This window comes from Misgurnus anguillicaudatus, chromosome 8, assembly GCF_027580225.2.
Source record: "Misgurnus anguillicaudatus chromosome 8, ASM2758022v2, whole genome shotgun sequence".
Lineage (NCBI taxonomy): Eukaryota > Metazoa > Chordata > Actinopteri > Cypriniformes > Cobitidae > Misgurnus > Misgurnus anguillicaudatus.
In genome coordinates, this window is record NC_073344.2 from 45,051,281 (window position 1) to 45,071,165 (window position 19,885).

Consider the following 19,885-nt stretch of genomic DNA (forward strand, 5'->3'; position numbering starts at 1 on the left):
TGTATTTCATTGTCATGGTATTTGCTGCAGCTAAATTCTTTTACAGCCTGTTTGTGTTTTGCATTGTCATGGTATTTGCTGCAGCTAAATTCTTTTACAGCCTGTTTGTGTTCTGCATTGTCACGGTATTTGCTGCAGCTAAATTCTTTTACAGCCTGTTTGTGTTTTGCATTGTCACGGTATTTGCTGCAGCTAAATTCTTTTACAGCCTGTTTGTGTTTTGCATTGTGTTGGACTTTAAGGCGTCCATCTGCATGTTCATAATTGGAGGAAAGACACAAATATCTAAATTGAATATTTATTGATCAGATATGAAAAAGTTTACAGCGCCGGGTTGTCTCAAGTCTTAACAGCAAGATTCGACCAACAACCAGCTCAGGACAAAAACATGGGTATTTATCGTCGTTCTTTCTTCAACATTCTCCTCCCCCAGATGGCTGTTTTCCTTATCAGATTCCATCACCACATACCTGTGGGGGGTTGCATAGCAAACAGACAGAAAGACATACACAGACCATTCTGTTCCCTGGGGCATTATGTCCTTATTTGGACATCTTTGTAACTTTGTAAAACATAATTATTCAACAACACAACAATACTCCATTGTTCATAAATTGGTTAAAGTGACACCATGTAATTTTTCAACCTTCATAATACATTTTCAAGACCCTTGTGATAGTACATCGACTTTAAATAGGTTGAATGACATGTCTACCATAGCCTGACGGGGTCTGTATCACTTTTACTCGTATTTTAAAACATAGGGTTTGTGGTAGTAACCAGAGCACAAAAAAACTACAAAATTCGACTGCTTTACGGCATACGTCACTTCCTCCACACAATTTGTTTTTAACGTGAATTTTGCTGGGGGCTACTTAAGGAGTGTAGAGAGCAGTTTCTATTACGTGACTCTGTGGCACAGTCTTTAGTGACACGGACCTATGACACGGGCGACCCGGGTTCGATTCCCCTTTAAGGCAATTTTTTATATAAACTGTTGATTCATACATAAATGCGATGTTCTTTATAAATTACGGCGATTATATTGCATATAGTTCCCTGTATTCAGATGCTGTGTTCACGTATTTACCTTTCTTTTTACTGTGTCTATGATATTTACATTACAATCCAGGATGCTATAGCACTCAAACTTGCTCACAGTGTAAAACCAAACCCTATTCATTCACCAATCAGATCCGAGCGTTTCTCTCTTCTCTCTTCCTCATTTGCTGCGTTCCGCTGTCACTCGCGTGACGTATTACAAAGCGGCAGACCTAAACGCATCGGTTTACTTGGATTTGGAGCGATTTTCACACAAAAAAGAGGAATAACGAGCGCCATTGCGGAAAATCCTGGTGGCGAGGGAGAGAGAGAGGATGCAACAATATTTGTTTGGAAAAAGGCAAAGAAATACGTCTGGTCGTTTCTCAATTGGAAGGCTGCAGCCTCCGGAGGTCAAATATGCAGGCTGCACACGTCATCAAGCCTGGGTTATTAAGGTAAACTGAGCATTACATTCGCAAGTCATAAGCATACTGCAACAATTTACGATTAACTAAGTATAATAGTCAACTTTGTAATTGTTAATATTGTGAAATAAGACAGTCTTGATGACGTATTAGAAATATGACATCCGGAGGCTGCAACCTTCAGATTGAGAAATGGCTTCTGCCACGACGAGTTCCTCATCAGAAAGTTGTAACATGACTGCGTTTCTCCTGTTGTCTCAAAATGTTGATCGTTTAGCATTTTAAATGTTTAGTTTTTAGTTTAGTTTTAAGGTTGGCCAGTTCCTTTCCTTTGCGACAGTGCTGCGGCGCTTGTGGGCTCTAGGGGCGCTAGAAGTGAAAAATACGTGTCTAGCACCCCCTAGTGGCCAAAAGTTTCATGGTGTCCCTTTAAATGAATTCATTAGTTAAACATACTAATTTTCACTTTCTCTAAATGTAACATAGTTATAAAGCAAGCAACTTGTTTATTGAAACCATCTGTTCTGTGTGTTTTCCCTTCAGGGCTTTTTCTATAGCCCCCCTGGCTCCCACACACACATCAGCCACTTTGTGCCCTCGAGCATTTCATCCCTACATGTCAATGTCTTATTACAGGGCAATCTTCTACATTAGTCATGGGCACAAAGGCATAATCATTTATATATTTTAACACATTAATATTCATAGCAACATGTAATTTTATAAATCCAAACACCTCTACATGTAACAATCTGGAAATGAATGATTGCCAGTGAACTAATATCAAAAGCATGCACTTCTTTGTCTGTGTGTTTTCTCCTTAAAGCTTTGCTCTTATCTCGGCCATCACCAGCTGGAAATTCCTTCACTCAAGCTACCTCCCCCCAATAACCCTCCACACACAGACAGCTCTCTTGTACTCAGCACAGTAATCATTGTTTTAAAAATACACATGAATTAAGATTATAAACAGCACGACTAATAAAATAAAATCAAATCCCACAATTGTCACGGTATTTGCTGCAGCTAAATTCTTTTACAGCCTGTTTGTGTTCTGCATTGTCACGGTATTTGGTGCAGCTAAATTCTTTTACAGCCTGTTTGTGTTTTGCATTGTCACGGTATTTGCTGCAGCTAAATTCTTTTACAGCCTGTTTGTGTTCTGCATTGTCACGGTATTTGCGGCAGCTAAATTCTTTTACAGCCTGTTTGTGTTCTGCATTGTCACGGTATTTGCGGCAGCTAAATTCTTTTACAGCCTGTTTGTGTTCGGCATTGTCACGGTATTTGCGGCAGCTAAATTCTTTTACAGCCTGTTTGTGTTCTGCATTGTCACGGTATTTGCGGCAGCTAAATTCTTTTACAGCCTGTTTGTGTTTTGCATTGTCACGGTATTTGCGGCAGCTAAATTCTTTTACATCCTGTTTATGTTTTGCATTGTTATGGTATTTCAGACAGCTAATTTTTTTCACAGCCTGTTTGTGCGTTTCGTTCTCACTGTACTTCTGCCTGCTGTATTGTTTAACAAATTGTTTGTGCAGTTCATCATTAGCATACTTCTCTGTGCTAAACTTTTTCACATTGTCACGATGCAAATCATTAAATTTGTATCTATCTTTACTGTATTGTTTGATCTTTTGTTGATGCTGTTCATTTTTGTTGTATTTCTCAGTGCTGGATTTAATAATTTTGTCTCTGTAACTTTTATCCTCATGATATCTTTTCTTAGCAATGCTGTTTTTCTTTTGTTGCAAGTCATTATTAGTTATGTATTGTAATTTCTCCCTATACTGCTTACGTGAGCATGGTGTATGTTTTAATGATCCATCTTCAGATAGCGATTTACAAAAGGAGGGACAACAACCATCTTTATCTTTTACACACATGACAACTTCATAATGACAGCTTTTGACATGTTTCAGGTAAATGCCATTGCTTTGAGATTCACGTCTACTTGATGAGAGATTTGAAGATGAATATTTAATCAATTTATTATCACTGTATGTAAATATGTCAACACCGATTAAATCACTTGTGGCCTGAATCTCAAGTTCTGTTGCCCAAACACCGAGATATTTCATTCTTGATGTGGAAATATAATCCGCTACAGAACTGTGTCCTTCTCGGAGATACTGAGTGTACTTTGATTCATTCTGCAGTATGTGTGTAACAACAGCTCGTCCTACGATGTTCCCTTTCAGTCGGTCACTACGACGTCACGTCGTGACCGACGAATTGGGAACTCGCTTAGAGAGACCAATCTGCTTCGAATACTACTAAAACGCCAATGAACTTGGCATTGAGATATTTGCATAATGCTGGCGCCGCCCCGCCAGGTGCGTATATAAGCCCCAGGTGCAAATATAGAAATCAGCTTTTTATCGCTTCGAAAGCCGGCTTTATCTGACTGAGAAGCTACTATCTGCTCTTCTGGGAACGGTTGCTGAAGTTGATTGACAAGCAGTACTAACACAGCGGACGCTCGCAGTATTCCACTGCTCTGCATATTTTTTGTTTTGAGTTTAGTGTGTGCGTTGCCTCTCCCTGTGCGCATCATCAGCTGAGCACCAAAAGAGTGATTTCCCTAAAGAGTGATACGTGAGAGCTCTGTGTCTTTTTAAAGACAGCCACTCTCTCGTATATTCGGAGATCAGCGTCCTTTTCAGGATAGCTTTTCCTCCGTGCGATCTTGGGTGCGAGATGTACAGGATTCCAGTGACGGTCACGAGCGCTGTCTTCGTGCTTGCGCATCGAGCACTCCGAGGCTGCGTTCGTGGGGAGCTTTTGTTCTCTCTGTGAGAGCATAACTCTCTTGGATTGCGGAGCCGACTGTCGTTTCTATGGGAACGACGTCCGCGCCTTTGCAGTGCTGAACGCCGCCATGGTGCGGCTGTCAAGCGCTCGCAGGACGCTCTTCGCATCACTACGCGGAGTAGGACGGAGGATGCGTCCTTCACCTACCGGCCTTCTCATCCTCAGCCGGTTGAGGCTCCGGTGGAGACTGCAGAGTCGTGTTCTGCGATTTCTGCCGAATCCACTGGGCCTCCTTCTGGTCCCGTCACTTCTGCAGCATCAGAGGGGTGCCCATCTTTTCCCTCCGAGGCGGAGTCGTCCCGGAGATGGCGGCCGTGCCCGCTCGAGCGGCGGAAACGGTAGAGTTGGAGGGGTTAATCCCTCTCCGCCCGAACCGTCCCGCCCATGTGATTGGTGTTTCGGAGCTGCTCGGGCCTATACGGTCCTCACCTCCTGCCTTTCCCGACGGCACGAAGAGCTGACGTGATTTGCGGCCGTCTCGGCCGTTCAGCTTTCACCCCTCACCTCCCTCACCAACGGAGCCGATAAGGTCGGGGATCCCTTCAGTTGAGCGGGGGGTTGCGATGCAGCTGCGTTCCTGGAGGGACCACCCAACCCTTCCCTCCCGTGTTTGTATAGACAGTCGTCCGGTTACGGGCGCTGCCCATCAGGCATGCGGAGACGCGGCTTCAGCCCTGCACGTAATAACGTCACTGCAGGTTCACCAAGCGAAGGCTCTAGAGGTTTACGAGGGAAACCGCGACCTTCAGTCGTGCGATGTCCACCACAGTGTTCAAGATCGCTACCTTTGGCTATGTCTGGCTTACATGACGGACGCAGACGAGAACAACTTCTTGAATGCTCCTGTCTCACAGACCGGCCCCTTCGGCGAGCCCGTGGAGTCGTACAGCTCCGCTGTGCAGACTGAGGCGATCTCCTAGGTCATGCCGGCGAAAGAGAGCTGCCCTTGGTCCACCACGCCGGCTCCTCAGTCTGCCTCTCGCCGTCGGCGTCCTGCGGCGGCCACCTCTGTTCCCCTCCTCGGACCCCATCTCGGCAGCGCATGGGAACCGGTCGTCAGCAGCTCGCCCCGCCCGCTTAGCCGCTTCCCGTGAAAATCGGGAGCTTAAGTGGCCAGTAACGGGCGACCCGGATTGGCAGAGGATCACTCTTCAGGAGACGGTGATTCGCTCCTTCCCCCGGTAGAGGGTCGGGTGGAAAAATTCTTGGATCTGTTCCACCGGCTGTCCAGCCGGTACCCACTTAACCACACTTAAGAGTGCATTCCTCTTCCCTCTCCAGGTCTCCAGAGGATCGAAAGAGCCGTGAGCGGGCACACCAGCTCACCCTATCTCTCCTCTATCGCCAGCGGGTGTTTTTCCGGAGTCTGCGCTCTCCGCGCAGGAGACCAGACGACCGCCACCCTCAGCGGGCTCAGGTCAGTGTCACACACACACATACTGTAGATGTTTATGCTGTCACAGCAGACGCACCGGCAGTTTCACCTGTCTCGCTTCGCTGCCCCACCGCGGGTACTTCGGTAGTGTCGTTAATTCTCCTCGTACGGTCCCTGGATGCTTCGCTTCAGTTCCCAGCCCGTCTCGTTGAGTTTTACGCACTGTCCGCCTCGGTTACGAAATACAATTACCGGCACTCCCCCAAATTCTACGGGCTTTCGTTTCACTATAGTGAAAGCGTCCGATGCACATGTACTGCGTGCAAAAGTCGATGTCCTGCTGGCGAAGGACATTTCGAGCCGGTCCCTCTTACCGAGAATGATGATAAGGTTTTTTTTCCAGCCTTTATCTCATATTACCCAAAATACGCGGTGGGTTACGACCGATTTATTTACGCACCGGCTCTACAAATGTGATCCTTTAGGATGATACGCCGAGGCTCGTATTTCAATATTCAGATCGGTTTGCAGCCTTAAACCTGTAGACGTGTACTTCATGTGTCCATCTCCCCTCGCCTTAGACCGTTTATTCGCTCTGCGTCATGGGGTGGGCATATTAATACCAAGTACACCATTCGAGCTGTCTCTCTCTCCCCGTGTCTCCATGAAAATGCTAGTCACGGCATTAAAATCTCCGAGAGAGAGCGTTGTTCGCATTCTGCTTATATTTACGTCAACTATAATGGCTCGTTCTTGGCAGACGTGCGCGAACACAGAGATTTAATGCTTCAGCATCTCGCTCGTTTAAGTCATCAGGTCAGCTGGGAAAGGAGCAACTTTGCCCCGTGCAGAGGATCTTTTTCTCAGTATGGAAATAGACTCGGTCGATTTATTGGCGTGTTTTACAAGAGCGCGCAATCAGTCAGTTCTGACTTGCCTCGGTTTAATTCGAGGGAAGTACGCGGTCTCTCTGAAACAATTTCAGAAGCTCCTGGCATATGACAGCATGCTGCAGCTGTGACACTGCTCGAGCTGCGTCATATGAGACCGCTTCAGCATTGGTTTTACGATCGAGTCTCGAGGAGAGCGTGGCGCAACGGCATACACTGTGTAACCATTACACCTGCGTGTCATTTCAATTTTACCCCGTGGCAGACCCAGCATTTCTTATAGCAAGATATGCCCCTGAGTCGGGTCTCCTGGCATTCTGTAGCACATACGATGCCCCCAGCACGGGATGAGCAGCCACGTATGACGGGCTTGCAGTCTCAGGGGTGTGCATAGCACCCCAACTGCCGCGAGCGGTGCGCTGTATATCTGGGACTTGTACGCTCCGCTGTGGAGATGCGAGGGAAGGATGTATTAGCCGACACCGACAACATTGCGACTGTTGCGTTATTTACCGTTAAGGCGGTTTTTGCGCTCTCGTCACCTGTCGCATCTCGCTCGTCATCTCCTCCTTTGGAGTCAGAAGCATCTGAGGTCCCTTCGTGCCATTCACATCCCGGGTACGCTCAATACAGCGGCAGACGCGCTTTCCCGAGCTGCGCGCACCGGCGAATGGCGACTCCACCCCCAGACGGTTCAGCTAATTTCGAAGAAGTTCGGTCGTGCGCAGATATATCTATTTGCGTCACCGGACGATACCCACTGTCGCCTGTTTTATTCACTAACCGAGGGCAGCCTCGGCGTGGTTGGCACACAGCTGGCCGCGGGGGACGCGCAAATACGCATTCACTCCAGTGAGCTTAATCGCACAGACACTGTGTAAAGTCAGGCAGGACGAGTAGAGCCTTTTATTAGTCGCCCCGTACTGGACGACCAGGAATTGGTTTTCAGAGTTAATGCTCCTCGCGACAGCCCCTCCCTGGCGAATTCCCCGGAGGAAGGACTTTTCTTTCTCAAGGAAGGGGCACATTATGGCACCCGCACCCCGACCTGTGGGATTTCCATGTATGGTCGTTGAGTGCGCGCAAGGTTTGGGTGATTTATCGCAAGCGGTATCTAACACCATCGACGCGGTACGAGCACCGTCCACAAGACGGGCTTACGCGCTTAAATGAAACCCTTTTCGTCACCTGGTGCTCTTCGCAACGCGAGGACCCCAGAGAATGCTTAACATTGTGCTTTTATATATCTTCAACATAGGTTAGATGGTAGGCTGTCACCCTCCACCATTAAAGTTGATATCGCCGCTATTCTGCTCATCACTCACTTATTAACGGCAGAACAGTTGGCCAGCATGATTTGGTTATTAGATTTTAAGAGGCGCTCGCAGGCTAAACCCCTCGCGCCCTCCCTCTATTCCTCCTGAGACCTGTCCATGGTGCTGAAGCCCTACTACAGGTTCCGCGTTCGAGCCTTTGCAGTCTGCGAGTCTGAAGTTTTTGTCAATGAAAACTCTGACCCTGCTAGCATTGGCCTCCGTGAAGAGAGTAAGGGATTTATATGCATTCTCTGTTGACGATTCGTGCCTTCAGTTTGGTCCTGCTGTCTCACTGAGACCCAGACCAGGCTACGTGCCCAAAGTTCCCACCACTCCCTTCAGAGATAAGGTGGTGAGCTTGCAAGCGCTGCCCCCCGGAGGAGGGCAGACCCAACCATGGCTTTGTTATGCCCCGTACGAGCGTTACGCATCTACGTGGTTCGCACACAAAGCCTTAGGACCTCAGATCAGCTCTTTGTTTGTTATGGTGGTCAGCAGAGAGGGAAAGCTGTCACTAAGCAGAGGATGTCTCATTGGATAGTTGATACTATCGCCCTTGCTTATAATCTGCAGGGCATTCCTTGTCCATTTAATTTGGGAGCTCACTCTACTAGAAGTGTTGCCTCATCTTGGGCATTCGCTCGTGGTTCCTCGCTAACAGACATCTGCAGAGCTGCTGGTTGGGCGACACCTAATACGTTCATTAGATTTTACAGTGTTCGTGTCGAGCCTGTCTCCTCTCGTGTTCTTTCCTCGTTAGGGGAAGCACAGAGAACAGGCTCGCAGGTCGGCTTGCAGCCTCCGACTGCTGCTCCAAACTGAGCTCAGTATGGAAGGCCATCGAGGCAAAAACGCGTAATAATTTGTTTTGCCTTCCTCCGCTGCCTTGGCAGCCTGATGTTGCGGAGCATCCGCTGCCAGCCTCTCACTAGCTGTATCCTCGCGAACCTGTGTTTGGCTCGGGCATCCACATTGCGTCCCACCGGGTTCCTTTGTGAGTATTTTTCCGTGGGGTTAATCCTACTAGCCCACGTTTCCCTCAGCAGAGCACTGCTTTGCTTACACAGCCACGGCTGTCATTTATACCTCAACTATGGTTGACTTTCGCCCACCAATAGCCCTTAACGGGGCGGTGGCTTCCGCAGCGTCCCTATACCGCTCAGATAGGGCGCTTCCCAGTCGCTGGCACTACTGTGGGTTAAAGGAACATCTAGTGCCCGGCCTTCTGCCTTAAAACCTAATTCTCCTTATCCTTAAGTGGAACCGGAGGGCTTTACGCAGACACTGGAAGAGGTCAGCCCTCAGTGGCGTTTTGGTAGGGATTCCCAATTCGTCGGTCACGACGTGACGTCGTAGTGACCGACTGAAAGGGAACGTCTCGGTTACGTATGTAACCCTCGTTCCCTGAAGGAGGGAACGGAGACGTCACGTCCCGTCGCCACAGGGCTGCTCCCTGCTGTTTATCGGCCGGTCACACTTTCCGGCTTTCTCAGCGAAAAAGAAGCTGATTTCTATATTTGCACCTGGGGCTTATATACGCACCTGGCGGGGCGGCGCCAGCATTATGCAAATATCTCAATGCCAAGTTCATTGGCGTTTTAGTAGTATTCGAAGCAGATTGGTCTCTCTAAGCGAGTTCCCAATTCGTCGGTCACGACGTGACGTCTCCGTTCCCTCCTTCAGGGAACGAGGGTTACATACGTAACCGAGACGTTCCCGGTCATCCTGAGATACAGCATAGGTTACTCCTCGAAAAAAACAATTTCCATCTCCAACAATACTTTTAGTTTCACAAGGCTCAGCGATTTCAACAGCCACACTTGCGTTGTTCTGTTCTTTCACAATGTTTACAATGTTCAATTTTAAACAAATGCTTTTTTGTTGCTGCACAGTTAAAGGACTAAACTGAAAAGTTTCATTGACAGTTTGTGAAATAAATTCAACATCAGTGGTACATTCATTTGTTATCTCCTCATAAAGTACATCTGGTGTCTGTTGAACATGCGATTCATTTAATGATTGTGTATCTGTGCATGGGACATTTATGGCACACTGTTTGCAGCTTAGATCAATTTCCATTTCAACTTTTATCTCTTGTTCAGCTTCAGCATTTGTCTGGGTTACTGGACTGCACACAGAGACAGAAGGCATGTCAGTCATGTTTGCATTTACCCCAGTTACTTCAAAGGGAGTACCGTCAGCTTTCATTGATACTCCAAGGTTCTTAAAATGCTTGCACAGAGACCTCATGTTACGATGAAAAACCACTACACTCTTACCGTCACATGCTAAAGTTCCATCAGGATTTCGTGAATGTGGATCAAACACTGCATACCAGGAACCTTGTTTCACTGCTGCACATATGTTTCTCTTAACATTCACTAAACATGCATCACAATTCTGAAATACTCGTGTCAGTGCTTTATCTAGAGACATGTAAACTTCACACACAGATTTCTCATATCTAGACACACCAAAGAAGCCACTTAACGTTGTACCATAGTTTATTGTAAAAGTACAGTCATTCAGTGTGTGTGTGTCAGGCAGCTCCTCGACGTACATGTAGCCATTGATGAGGTCACTGATCTTTCCAGCAGCTTTCATGTCTGAATAAAACTGATCACCATGCAATAACACAGAATTAATGTCACTAGTGGTTAACTGAGACACACTTTTCATTTTACACATGAGAATTGCAGTTAAACTATTAACAGCACATTGCTTCCCATAATTGTCAACATAACGAGGATCTCCTTGATGAAAAGAGCCACTGATGTACGATTTCTGTGGAAACAAATCAAAAATAGCATTCATGTTTACGTTAGAATCATGCAAAGACGAGGTTTGTTCAGAGGTTTGTTCAAAATCATTAGCACAACCATTAGTACAAGCATTTGAAAAAAGTTTTGTATTCCCGCTGCGATACACGCAGCGTTCTGTTAGTTGTGCCATTTTTTTAAGAGGTGGCACAACCTCCGCAGCAACAGCAGCCATCTGCTCCGCCATCCTCTTTTTGGCTACCTGCGACCGCACACTCTTCTTGGTACGGGGCATTCTGCGAACAAAAACAAACAAATACAATACATTACTATAAGAATAAAAAAACAATACACGAGTACACTATAAAAAAACTATCACAACACCACTTCAACTTTATTTCACGTAGTTTCATTTGGTCTTTAGCATAAAGTGCCCAGACATGCCTATTCCTGAGGAAACTGCCTGCACAGGATTTCATCTGTAGGTTACATTTCCACTAGAGCTGTCAAAAAATAGTATTCTAAATTCGAATATATATTCGAATCGTTTAAAAAAATGAATTTCGAAGGTGAAAATTAATATTTGATTTTTTTAATGTGAAAAACGCCTGTGGTAGTAGAGGCATGGATGTCTGCTTTGTGAGTTGGCGCCCTAGTGTGCCTGGTTCAGGGACAGATCACAGGAGTCACACTGTCTGCATATTAATTTGGTTGTCACTTCACCTTTTAATGCTTGATCCTGTTCTGTACTATACACACACAGTTCAGTATTTTACGTGACTACCAATCACATTATACAACCGAATTAACTCCTGCAAAATGCAGGTAGTAAACTGCATTTACAGAAACTGAACAACTATAGTTAATAAAGTGTGTAAACATCCATCATGGACATGACAGGTCTCTCTTCTGATAAAATAAATTACTAGAAGGGGAAAAAGTCTTCGGACAGAGGTACGAGCATTTGCTGCCCAGTGTTGCCAAATTTTGCACAAAAAACAGCGAACAAGAAAAATCAGTTAAAAACAGTTAAGCGCCAAAACGGTGTGTAAGTACAAAAGACGAGGACCTGGCAACAGTACAAGACAGCGCGCTATGAAGCAGCCTAACAAAAACGTTCAATACACAACACCAAGATGGAGATTTATTGCGAAACATAATGCTGTTCAATTTCTGTCAAAGCTGTGAGTGAGAAGCATGCAAGAACGTTACGTTGCCATGGTTATCTTTGTGTCAATCATCACATTTAAATGCGGTTATCATCTCGAAAGTTTGCAGTGTGTACGAGACCACAATGTGTGGAACTTCAACTAAACAGTTACGTCTTGACACTTACTTTGCATCGTCCACCACAAGCTCTTTGTCTGCAACACGACAAGAGGCCAATACAGAGAAATTAATTTTGTTCATTTGTAAGGACATGAGATCAATCAATGTTGTGGATGGGACAAGCTTCAGGGAGTTCTGTCAAGCAATGTAACCAAGGTAGTACATCCCTTTACTGTCTCTTAATTTACTTGTTTTTGTTTAGTTAATACGTTGTAAAAATATGTTTAAACTTAATGGACTACCTATACAAGTAGTTATGTCTCTTTGTATTAATGTGTCCTGTTTTTGATGTAATGCACATCATTGACAAAATCCGCAACCAGATAGAATTGTTTTAATATTGGGGGTTGTTTTTGTGGGAATATTCAAACGTCATTTTTGACAGCCCTAATTTCCACATATGAAGAAAGGCAACATACATGTTTAGCACATTACATGCCATCCTATGTGCATTGTGTCGAGATATGTACCTGATGCTATCATGTCAAAGGTGTTTATGATAAAATAGATAATCGTGTTCAAAAGGTAATAGTAAAACAGTCACTTAGCACATCTCTGATTATACACAAGACTAATCACATATGTAGTAGGGATGGGACGATTACCAGATTTCACGATTAACCATGATAAAATGTCCTAATGGTTACTATTATCATTTAAAATGTAATTATCATTACAACCGTATTTGATTACCGTGATTTTGAAAACTCGTGGTAAATCCTGTCCAGTCAGAATCAGCTTGACGCAGGCGTGTGCATGCAACATTGGGTGTTGCACGAGAAGGCGTAGCGGAAGACAGTAACGGGTGCACTGTGTTTTAATGCGTTGCTTATGTGTGCATTTGATGTTCTTATTTAAGCTACTGTTCATTAAAACAGGTTCATACATCTCAAGGATCCATGTTAATGTTCATTTAATGCAGGGGTGTCCAATAGAGATGAGCCGGATACTCGGCTGAAACGAGTATCCGGTACGGATAAAGCACTTCTGCCGAGTACGAGTATTATACGAGTAATACGAGTCAATATCTGTGCTCGGATTAAATGAAAATCATCATTGGATAGCTGATTGTGTCAGCGTTCTGTGATAGGCTAGTAGTAACAGCGCCGCCCCTCCCCTACACAAATACAGATGTATTGTGTTGCTGTGTGTCCCGCTGCTCATTCACACACAGAAAAGCTCTCTGTCTCTCTCCCTCAGTCACTCGGGTTCGCGGTTCTTTTCCGTTAACGTTTAGGGTTTCTTTAGCTTTTTACTTCGGGTTGTAACGTTCAAATACGTACTAACCAGCAGAGTTCTGGTAAACGTGGGTTCGTTCAGACGTGAATGCGACGCGCATCGCGTCTCTGCTTGTCGGATAATTTTTTTCTTTTTTTAAACCTTCAGCTGGGAGCTGTCTGTGTCCCGCTCTGCACACTCATATACACAGAACAGCTTTCTGTCTCTCTCTCCCTCAGTCTCTCGGGTTCACGGTTCTTTTCCATTAATGTTTAGGGTTTCTTCAGCTTTTTACTTCGGGTTGTAACGTTCAAATACGTACTAACCAGCAGAGTTCTGGTAAACGTGTGTTCGTTCAGACGTGAATGCAACTCGCATCGCGTCTCTGCCTCTCGGAGAATTTTTTTCTTTTTTAAACCTTCAGCTGTCTCTAACCAGTAACCAGACACTGAGTGTCTGGCACGTTTTTGCTGTATTTCATACAAAAATAAAGGTATTAAGCTAGTGTACTCTCTCTCGCTATCTCTCTCTCTCTCTCTCTCGTCAGTTTTTTCTCTCTGACACTTTTTTGCTGTATTTCATAAAAAGTAAAGGCAGTAAGTTAGTGTTATAAATATTATAAATTAATTAAGCTACACACACTCTCCCTCTCTCTGCCAGTCATCTGAGTTTTTTTCGTTTTAACCATCAGCTGGCTCTAACCAGTTTTTTTTTAAGTGTCTGACACTTTTTGCTGTATTTCATAAAATATAAAGGTAGTAGTGGTATAAATAATACATAATATTACAAATTAAGCTACACACACAAACAAACACTCCCTCTCTCCCTCTTATGATCAGTGATACAGAAATATAACAATTTCTGATCAACCCATATATTAACTGCATGCTTAAAATAACATACAGGTTAAAGCCCCGCCCATTCCAAGACAACCCCCGCCTACTTCCGGGTTAGGCCACACCCACTCCGAGTACAGATACAGATACAGATAATTCATATGGTTAACAGATACAGATACAGATACAGATAATGCTGTACTCGCTCATCCCTAGTGTCCAATACGACCAGTCGTAATCGCAAATGCAATGCCGGTAGATCGCACATTAGTTAATAACTGTGTATGCTGCTCCACGCCTCCACGAGCTTCGGAAAACAAAGCGCCAAATTGGAATTATGGTCTTAGAAACAACTCTTTTTGAGTTGCTGCGCATTTCTTCTCAAGTGTGTTTTTATAAATCTTATGCCTGCTGCTGCAGCTGAGTCGTCTAACTTCCGAAATTTAAATGCACATTCTTGCCTTCATGCAGGAGTTGATCCACACACATGGTGTATGTGCGCGCGATCGACCAAACGCGCGAGAGAGAGAGAGAGAGAGTTCTGATAATGTTGTCATTTTCTAGTTTATTTCATCAAAACCGCATCTCCGCTATTCCGCTATAAGGAGTACTTGGCATGTACTCAAGGATTTTTTTAACTCCTCAAAAAGAATGGAGTAGTGGCGACAGCCCTAAATTCAACGTAGAGATAGTCCTCTAACAGCCATTTAGAGTATTATTAAAAAATGTAACAGTGTTTTGTTAAAAAATGTTTTTTAGCAGGTAGGTCTTGTCAGCTTTATCATTTTAACTCTTTCCCCGCCCTTGACGAGATATCTCGTCAATCAAGAGAAAACGCTTCCCCGCCAATGACGAGTATTTCCGTCTTTCCGCAACTTTTTAAAACCGGAAGTATCGCCCTATGGCAAGCTGCTGCATGTCCGTGTCTGTTTTAAAGATCGCTCTGAATGGGATCTCTATGAAAAGTCCGTCACAAAAATGGAATTACCTCTGCTTTTTGCTCAAAATGTGGTGTTTTTGCAGAAACCTACCCATATTCAAAAGCTGATTACAAAAGTGCCAAGTGTGTTTTAAACAGTAATGACTTGGAGAAATTTAACAGAAAGCAATTAAATATTTAAAAAACACACTGTTGCCAGACTGCACTGTCACTCTGCCCAGCATAAATGAAATCCTCTATCTATCATTATCTTAATAATCTTCAGAGAAACAGATTTGTGCCTTGGGCTTTTAATGTCTATAATTGTGTCTATATCTGTCGTTGCACGGACCAGAACAGCACGAAAACAATGTGGATTAAAAAGCGTCTTGAAGAGGTTTTGCTCATAAATGCATGTAAAATAAAGTAATGCAAACTTGAGATTTTTATACTGTTATTAAACTGCGCCATATGCGCTGCAAACGCATCCGTTGTAAAAGCACAATGGCCACGTGCGGCAAACATTCTCCGCATACGCGCATTTGAATAAACTAAACACTGATTAGCTACTTGCTCTACGTTTATTTACAATTAACAGCAAGACAACTAGCAGTGAATGTGCTTTCAGGAGAGTTAGTAGATTAACATGGGAGGATTTGAACTTGAAAAGCGGGCCGAGCCTTTCCGCGGTTAAAACATTACGGTCATTCATGTTTATTTCATTCTATAAATTAAATAGAAGGAAGAGATGATTTGAAAGGTGAGACTTTGTTTAATATGTTTAATCTCAAAAGTAACCAAAAAGTGCCCTGGTCTCTCCTGTATGTAAGCACGTTGTCAGTGTCTGCTCCGCTCTGTATTTTTCATTGCGTGCCGTGATAACATGGTGGGGCGTGTAACACAGACTGTTGACAATTGTTTTTAATTAGTATTTAAACATTCTTTATGATATATATTTTTTTATATTTTAATAACACGGTTTTGTCGGTTATAGAGTTCTAATGACGGTGTTCAACTATAACCGTCGGTCTCAGGGTTATATAATAACCGTCACACACCTATTGTAAACAACTCCAACTGAACTTGTTTTTAAAACATCTACAATAATGCACAAACACTCCTATTAAAGTAACAGAGTGAAAGTGTAGAGATAGACCAATATATCTGTTTTCCGATATTTTCCCACGATATTTCAGCATTTTCCAATTATCGGATATCGGTTTTGTAATACCGGATTAACCGATAAACAAGAGAATTGCGCGCTGGACGCATCTGAGGAGAGGAGCACAGAGTGACGCGACTTCATTAAAAGGACTTTGAGTATACTTACTTTGCATATGAGGCATTTATAACACATCTTATTTGTGCATTAATGTATGTTATGTTAAATAAGTTGATATTAAAAGCAATGTATGCAGCTTGTCCAAGAATAGAGACTAACTCACAGAGTCACGCTGGCTGATCCATAAAATCCGGTCCCAATAATGACATAGCTTTGCATGAATAAAACAGCCATGAATTAATGCTTGGTGGAATTAAAAACGCTAAATTAAATTAGTTTTTCTGTTATTTATGCTTATCATTAGCATCGTAAAATCACGTTCATATTGCTGATCACTTACCGAGGTTGAAGGCTAAAGCACATCTACCACTTTTAACAAGATTTACCCTAAGTTATATTAACATTTACCAGATAAACCTTATTTTGCTAAAATATCTAAATAAATGTCTGTGGATATTAATTAATTATTACCTCCGCAAGCGGTCACAGTTTGATACAGTTAATGCGTGAGTAAATGCATAGATAAACAGCGCTGTCAACAGCCATTTCATAAGCTAAAACAACTAAATATGAATTATTCTGACATCAAATAACATTACCAGTTAAGAAATTTAATGATATATAAGCCGTTTTGTTTGTTGCTTTCCTGAAAGTATTATTCCAGTCAGTGATATTATTTGTAAAATCTCTTTGCTAACTACTGGTTGGATTGCTGAAGGCTACATGTTGCTGGTCAAAACAACGATATTATATCCCAAAAAAGGCACTTAATCCACCTGTTTTACTCCATAAACTATGTATAACAAGCAGCCAACTCTGCTATACTTTTCTCTCTCTCCCGCTGCGTTACCTGGAAACCACAGCGCGAACTTTGGATCAGTCCATTTCTGACGAAGTGATGGGGTGTTTGGAATAGTCCATGTATTGGTAATATAGTTTCTACATTATTCATTAAATTAATATTATTCTTCACTCTTAATTATTATTATTCTTCACTCTTTCAGACCCCTTTATTTATGACTTTGTATGCAAAGAGGGAGTGATTGTGATGAAGATGATGATTATTATTATAAGGGTTTGTTCAGTTCAGTAGTGTTGTAGTAACTATTATGTCAAAAACAGAAGTATAACAATAAATAAAAATCGGTTCAGCATATCGGTTATCGGGCACATAAGCATCCAAATATTTGTTATGGGCATCGGTTTAAAAAAAATGAGTATCGGTAGATCTCTATGAAAGTGCCAAACATATGCAAACACTAAACTACATAATTTCCCTTAATCAAATTCCCGCCATTTTAACAAACTCTTGGTGCAAAACTAACACTGATTCAATTAAATGAAAATTGACAAAACAATGTTTTTTTTATTAGGGCTGCACGATAAATCGCATGTGTTTTCAGGCGCATCTCCGCAGTAATTACGGTTCCTTGATTAGTATTAAATCGCCATCAGCTGGTTTCAAGTGGAGCAGCTTTAACTACACAGAGCCGTAGTTCACTGACAATCGGGGCAATTTCGCCTTAATTATCGCGGACGTATCGCCTGCGATATGGCCCAGCTTGTCAGGGAACTATGGCCCTGTGTAGTTAAAGCTGCTCTATCTGAAAACAGCTGAAAGCGATTTACTACTAATCAAGGAACCGGCATTACTGACGTGATGCGCGTGGTATCGCATGCGATTTATCGTGCAGCCCTATTTTTAATTGATTAAATAAATGTTTACTAAAAGTCAGGACTTGACGATTACTTACATTATCTTTACAAAGATTAACTCTTACCTCAAATCCACTTTCACTGAATTCTGCAACATAACAGAATTTTTTTTTAGAACCAACACATAACATAACATTTAACAGAACTTATTTTTAAACTATTGTTTTCCAGTTAAACATGTTTTAAAATTAAGTGTGCCCATTACCAGAATTTGTTTTAATTAACGTGAAAAACCGACACACCCTATACAGCGACTAATTATGACATGCCCTATACATAAGCTTTAAATCTGATGTAAAACAACCCCAGGTTAACTTGTTGTTAAACATCTCTTCTGCATTAATGCACAAGCACTCTTACCAAAGAACCATAGAGTATAGAGTACAACTAAAGCAATCATAAAGCTCTCATAAAATTTCATAATTTTAAAGTAATACCGATTACAATACATTTTTAGGGCTGTAACGATATATCGCAATCGCATGTCACATTAAAAAGACCTGTCTAAAATCAAAACGGCATTGCTGCATCGCGAATCTGTGTTTCATGTGCAGCTTGTGTGTGTACTATGGCGTTTTGGTCAGCAAGAAGTCCGTTATCAATCTAAAATCATTATTAGTCGGAGTCGTTTATAATGTGCATTTAAAAAAGCAACACTTCTTAAACAAAATCATTCAAAATATTCTTTATTATCATGAAAATACCTGAAACAATCTGAAGAACAGAGATATAAATATTCCTGTAGACATTTCCTGGAATAGTGTTTGTAATACTACTTCTTCTGTGGCACAAAGGGTGTTTCTGCACGAGAGCACCCTCTGGCTTTTGGATGTGACGACATTTCACCGTTATTTATTCAAATTCATCCATTGAGAAAACGCGCATTTGCACGATAAATCGTTACAGCCCTATTTTTTTTGCCACAATAGGCAGAACAGTCAATTGGTTACAATATGAAACTATCTACAAACACAGCAAATACAAGCATTAAATGTTACCTCAAAATCCGCTTTCACTGTCTTCTGCAATACAAGAAAACAAAGTTTGATAAACAAGCAAACACTGTTATGAGCTCCCTTATCACCACACGTGTTTAAAACGCATCTAATAGCCTACAAATCGCACGTAAAGTTACTTGTGCACGCGTGTGATCCTCCGCCGCCAAAACGTCTTAATATATTTGCTTCTATAACAATCAGCTTTATAATTACAGGAATTAAAAAACATAATGAGTCGTTCAAAACGCTGCAGTAAAACAAAGCAAGCAGATAAGCGTTAAGCAACACAATTCATGCGCCACGCTGAAGACGAATTTAGGCACTATGGAAAATTACATTCCAACACGGAGCAGAGGGTGTAAACAATTAAACAATTAAATATAACTTTATTTTTAAAAATTACATTCCAACAAACTTTGCAAATACTCAGCCCGTGTCTTTGTATGTTTTAAATTTGGAAATGCACAATTTATGCTTACATTTTACTGACAATAAAAAAATGAAGAGGAAACACTTGCTCGTACTTTATCTAGTCTAACGGAGTTTACAGATGGACCCTAACAAAAAACAACGTATATTTAAAAGACGAATTACACAAATAGGCTGTCGTCTGTGTCTAAATCTACATAACAGTACCTTAAAAACAAGCTAATACTTATACAATCTAAAGTTCTTTAGACGCCAACGCGTCTGAACATCCGTTTACGCAACTTTACATGTGTGCACATGTGACTACGTTGTGCTCATAAGAGACTCTTATGAGCACAACGTAGTCAAAAAATGACTGTCAAAACAATGTCATAAATTATTCAATGTAAATATTAGAATAATTATTATATAATAATAAAGCTAACAAATGATAAACGTAAATATATCAACAGGGTTTGTGGGTAATATTTTATATGTATAATAAATTACATGTAGCCCTGTATAATTTAACTAATTAATTATTAATGAACAAACT

At 42.4% G+C, this 19,885-nt stretch overlaps 1 protein-coding gene across 1 annotated transcript; it reads right to left on the minus strand.

Moving 5' to 3' along the window:
* Positions 1-346: 346 nt before the first annotated feature.
* On the minus strand, positions 347-19,669 carry LOC129451269 (uncharacterized). Its single transcript, XM_073870094.1, has 3 exons — positions 17,989-19,669; positions 9,918-10,919; positions 347-470 (listed from the first exon to the last, which is right to left on the minus strand). Exons 1-3 carry the CDS (start codon positions 18,057-18,059, stop codon positions 347-349), a joined length of 1,197 nt encoding a protein of 398 aa, XP_073726195.1. The 5' UTR covers positions 18,060-19,669.
* Positions 19,670-19,885: the final 216 nt, after the last annotated feature.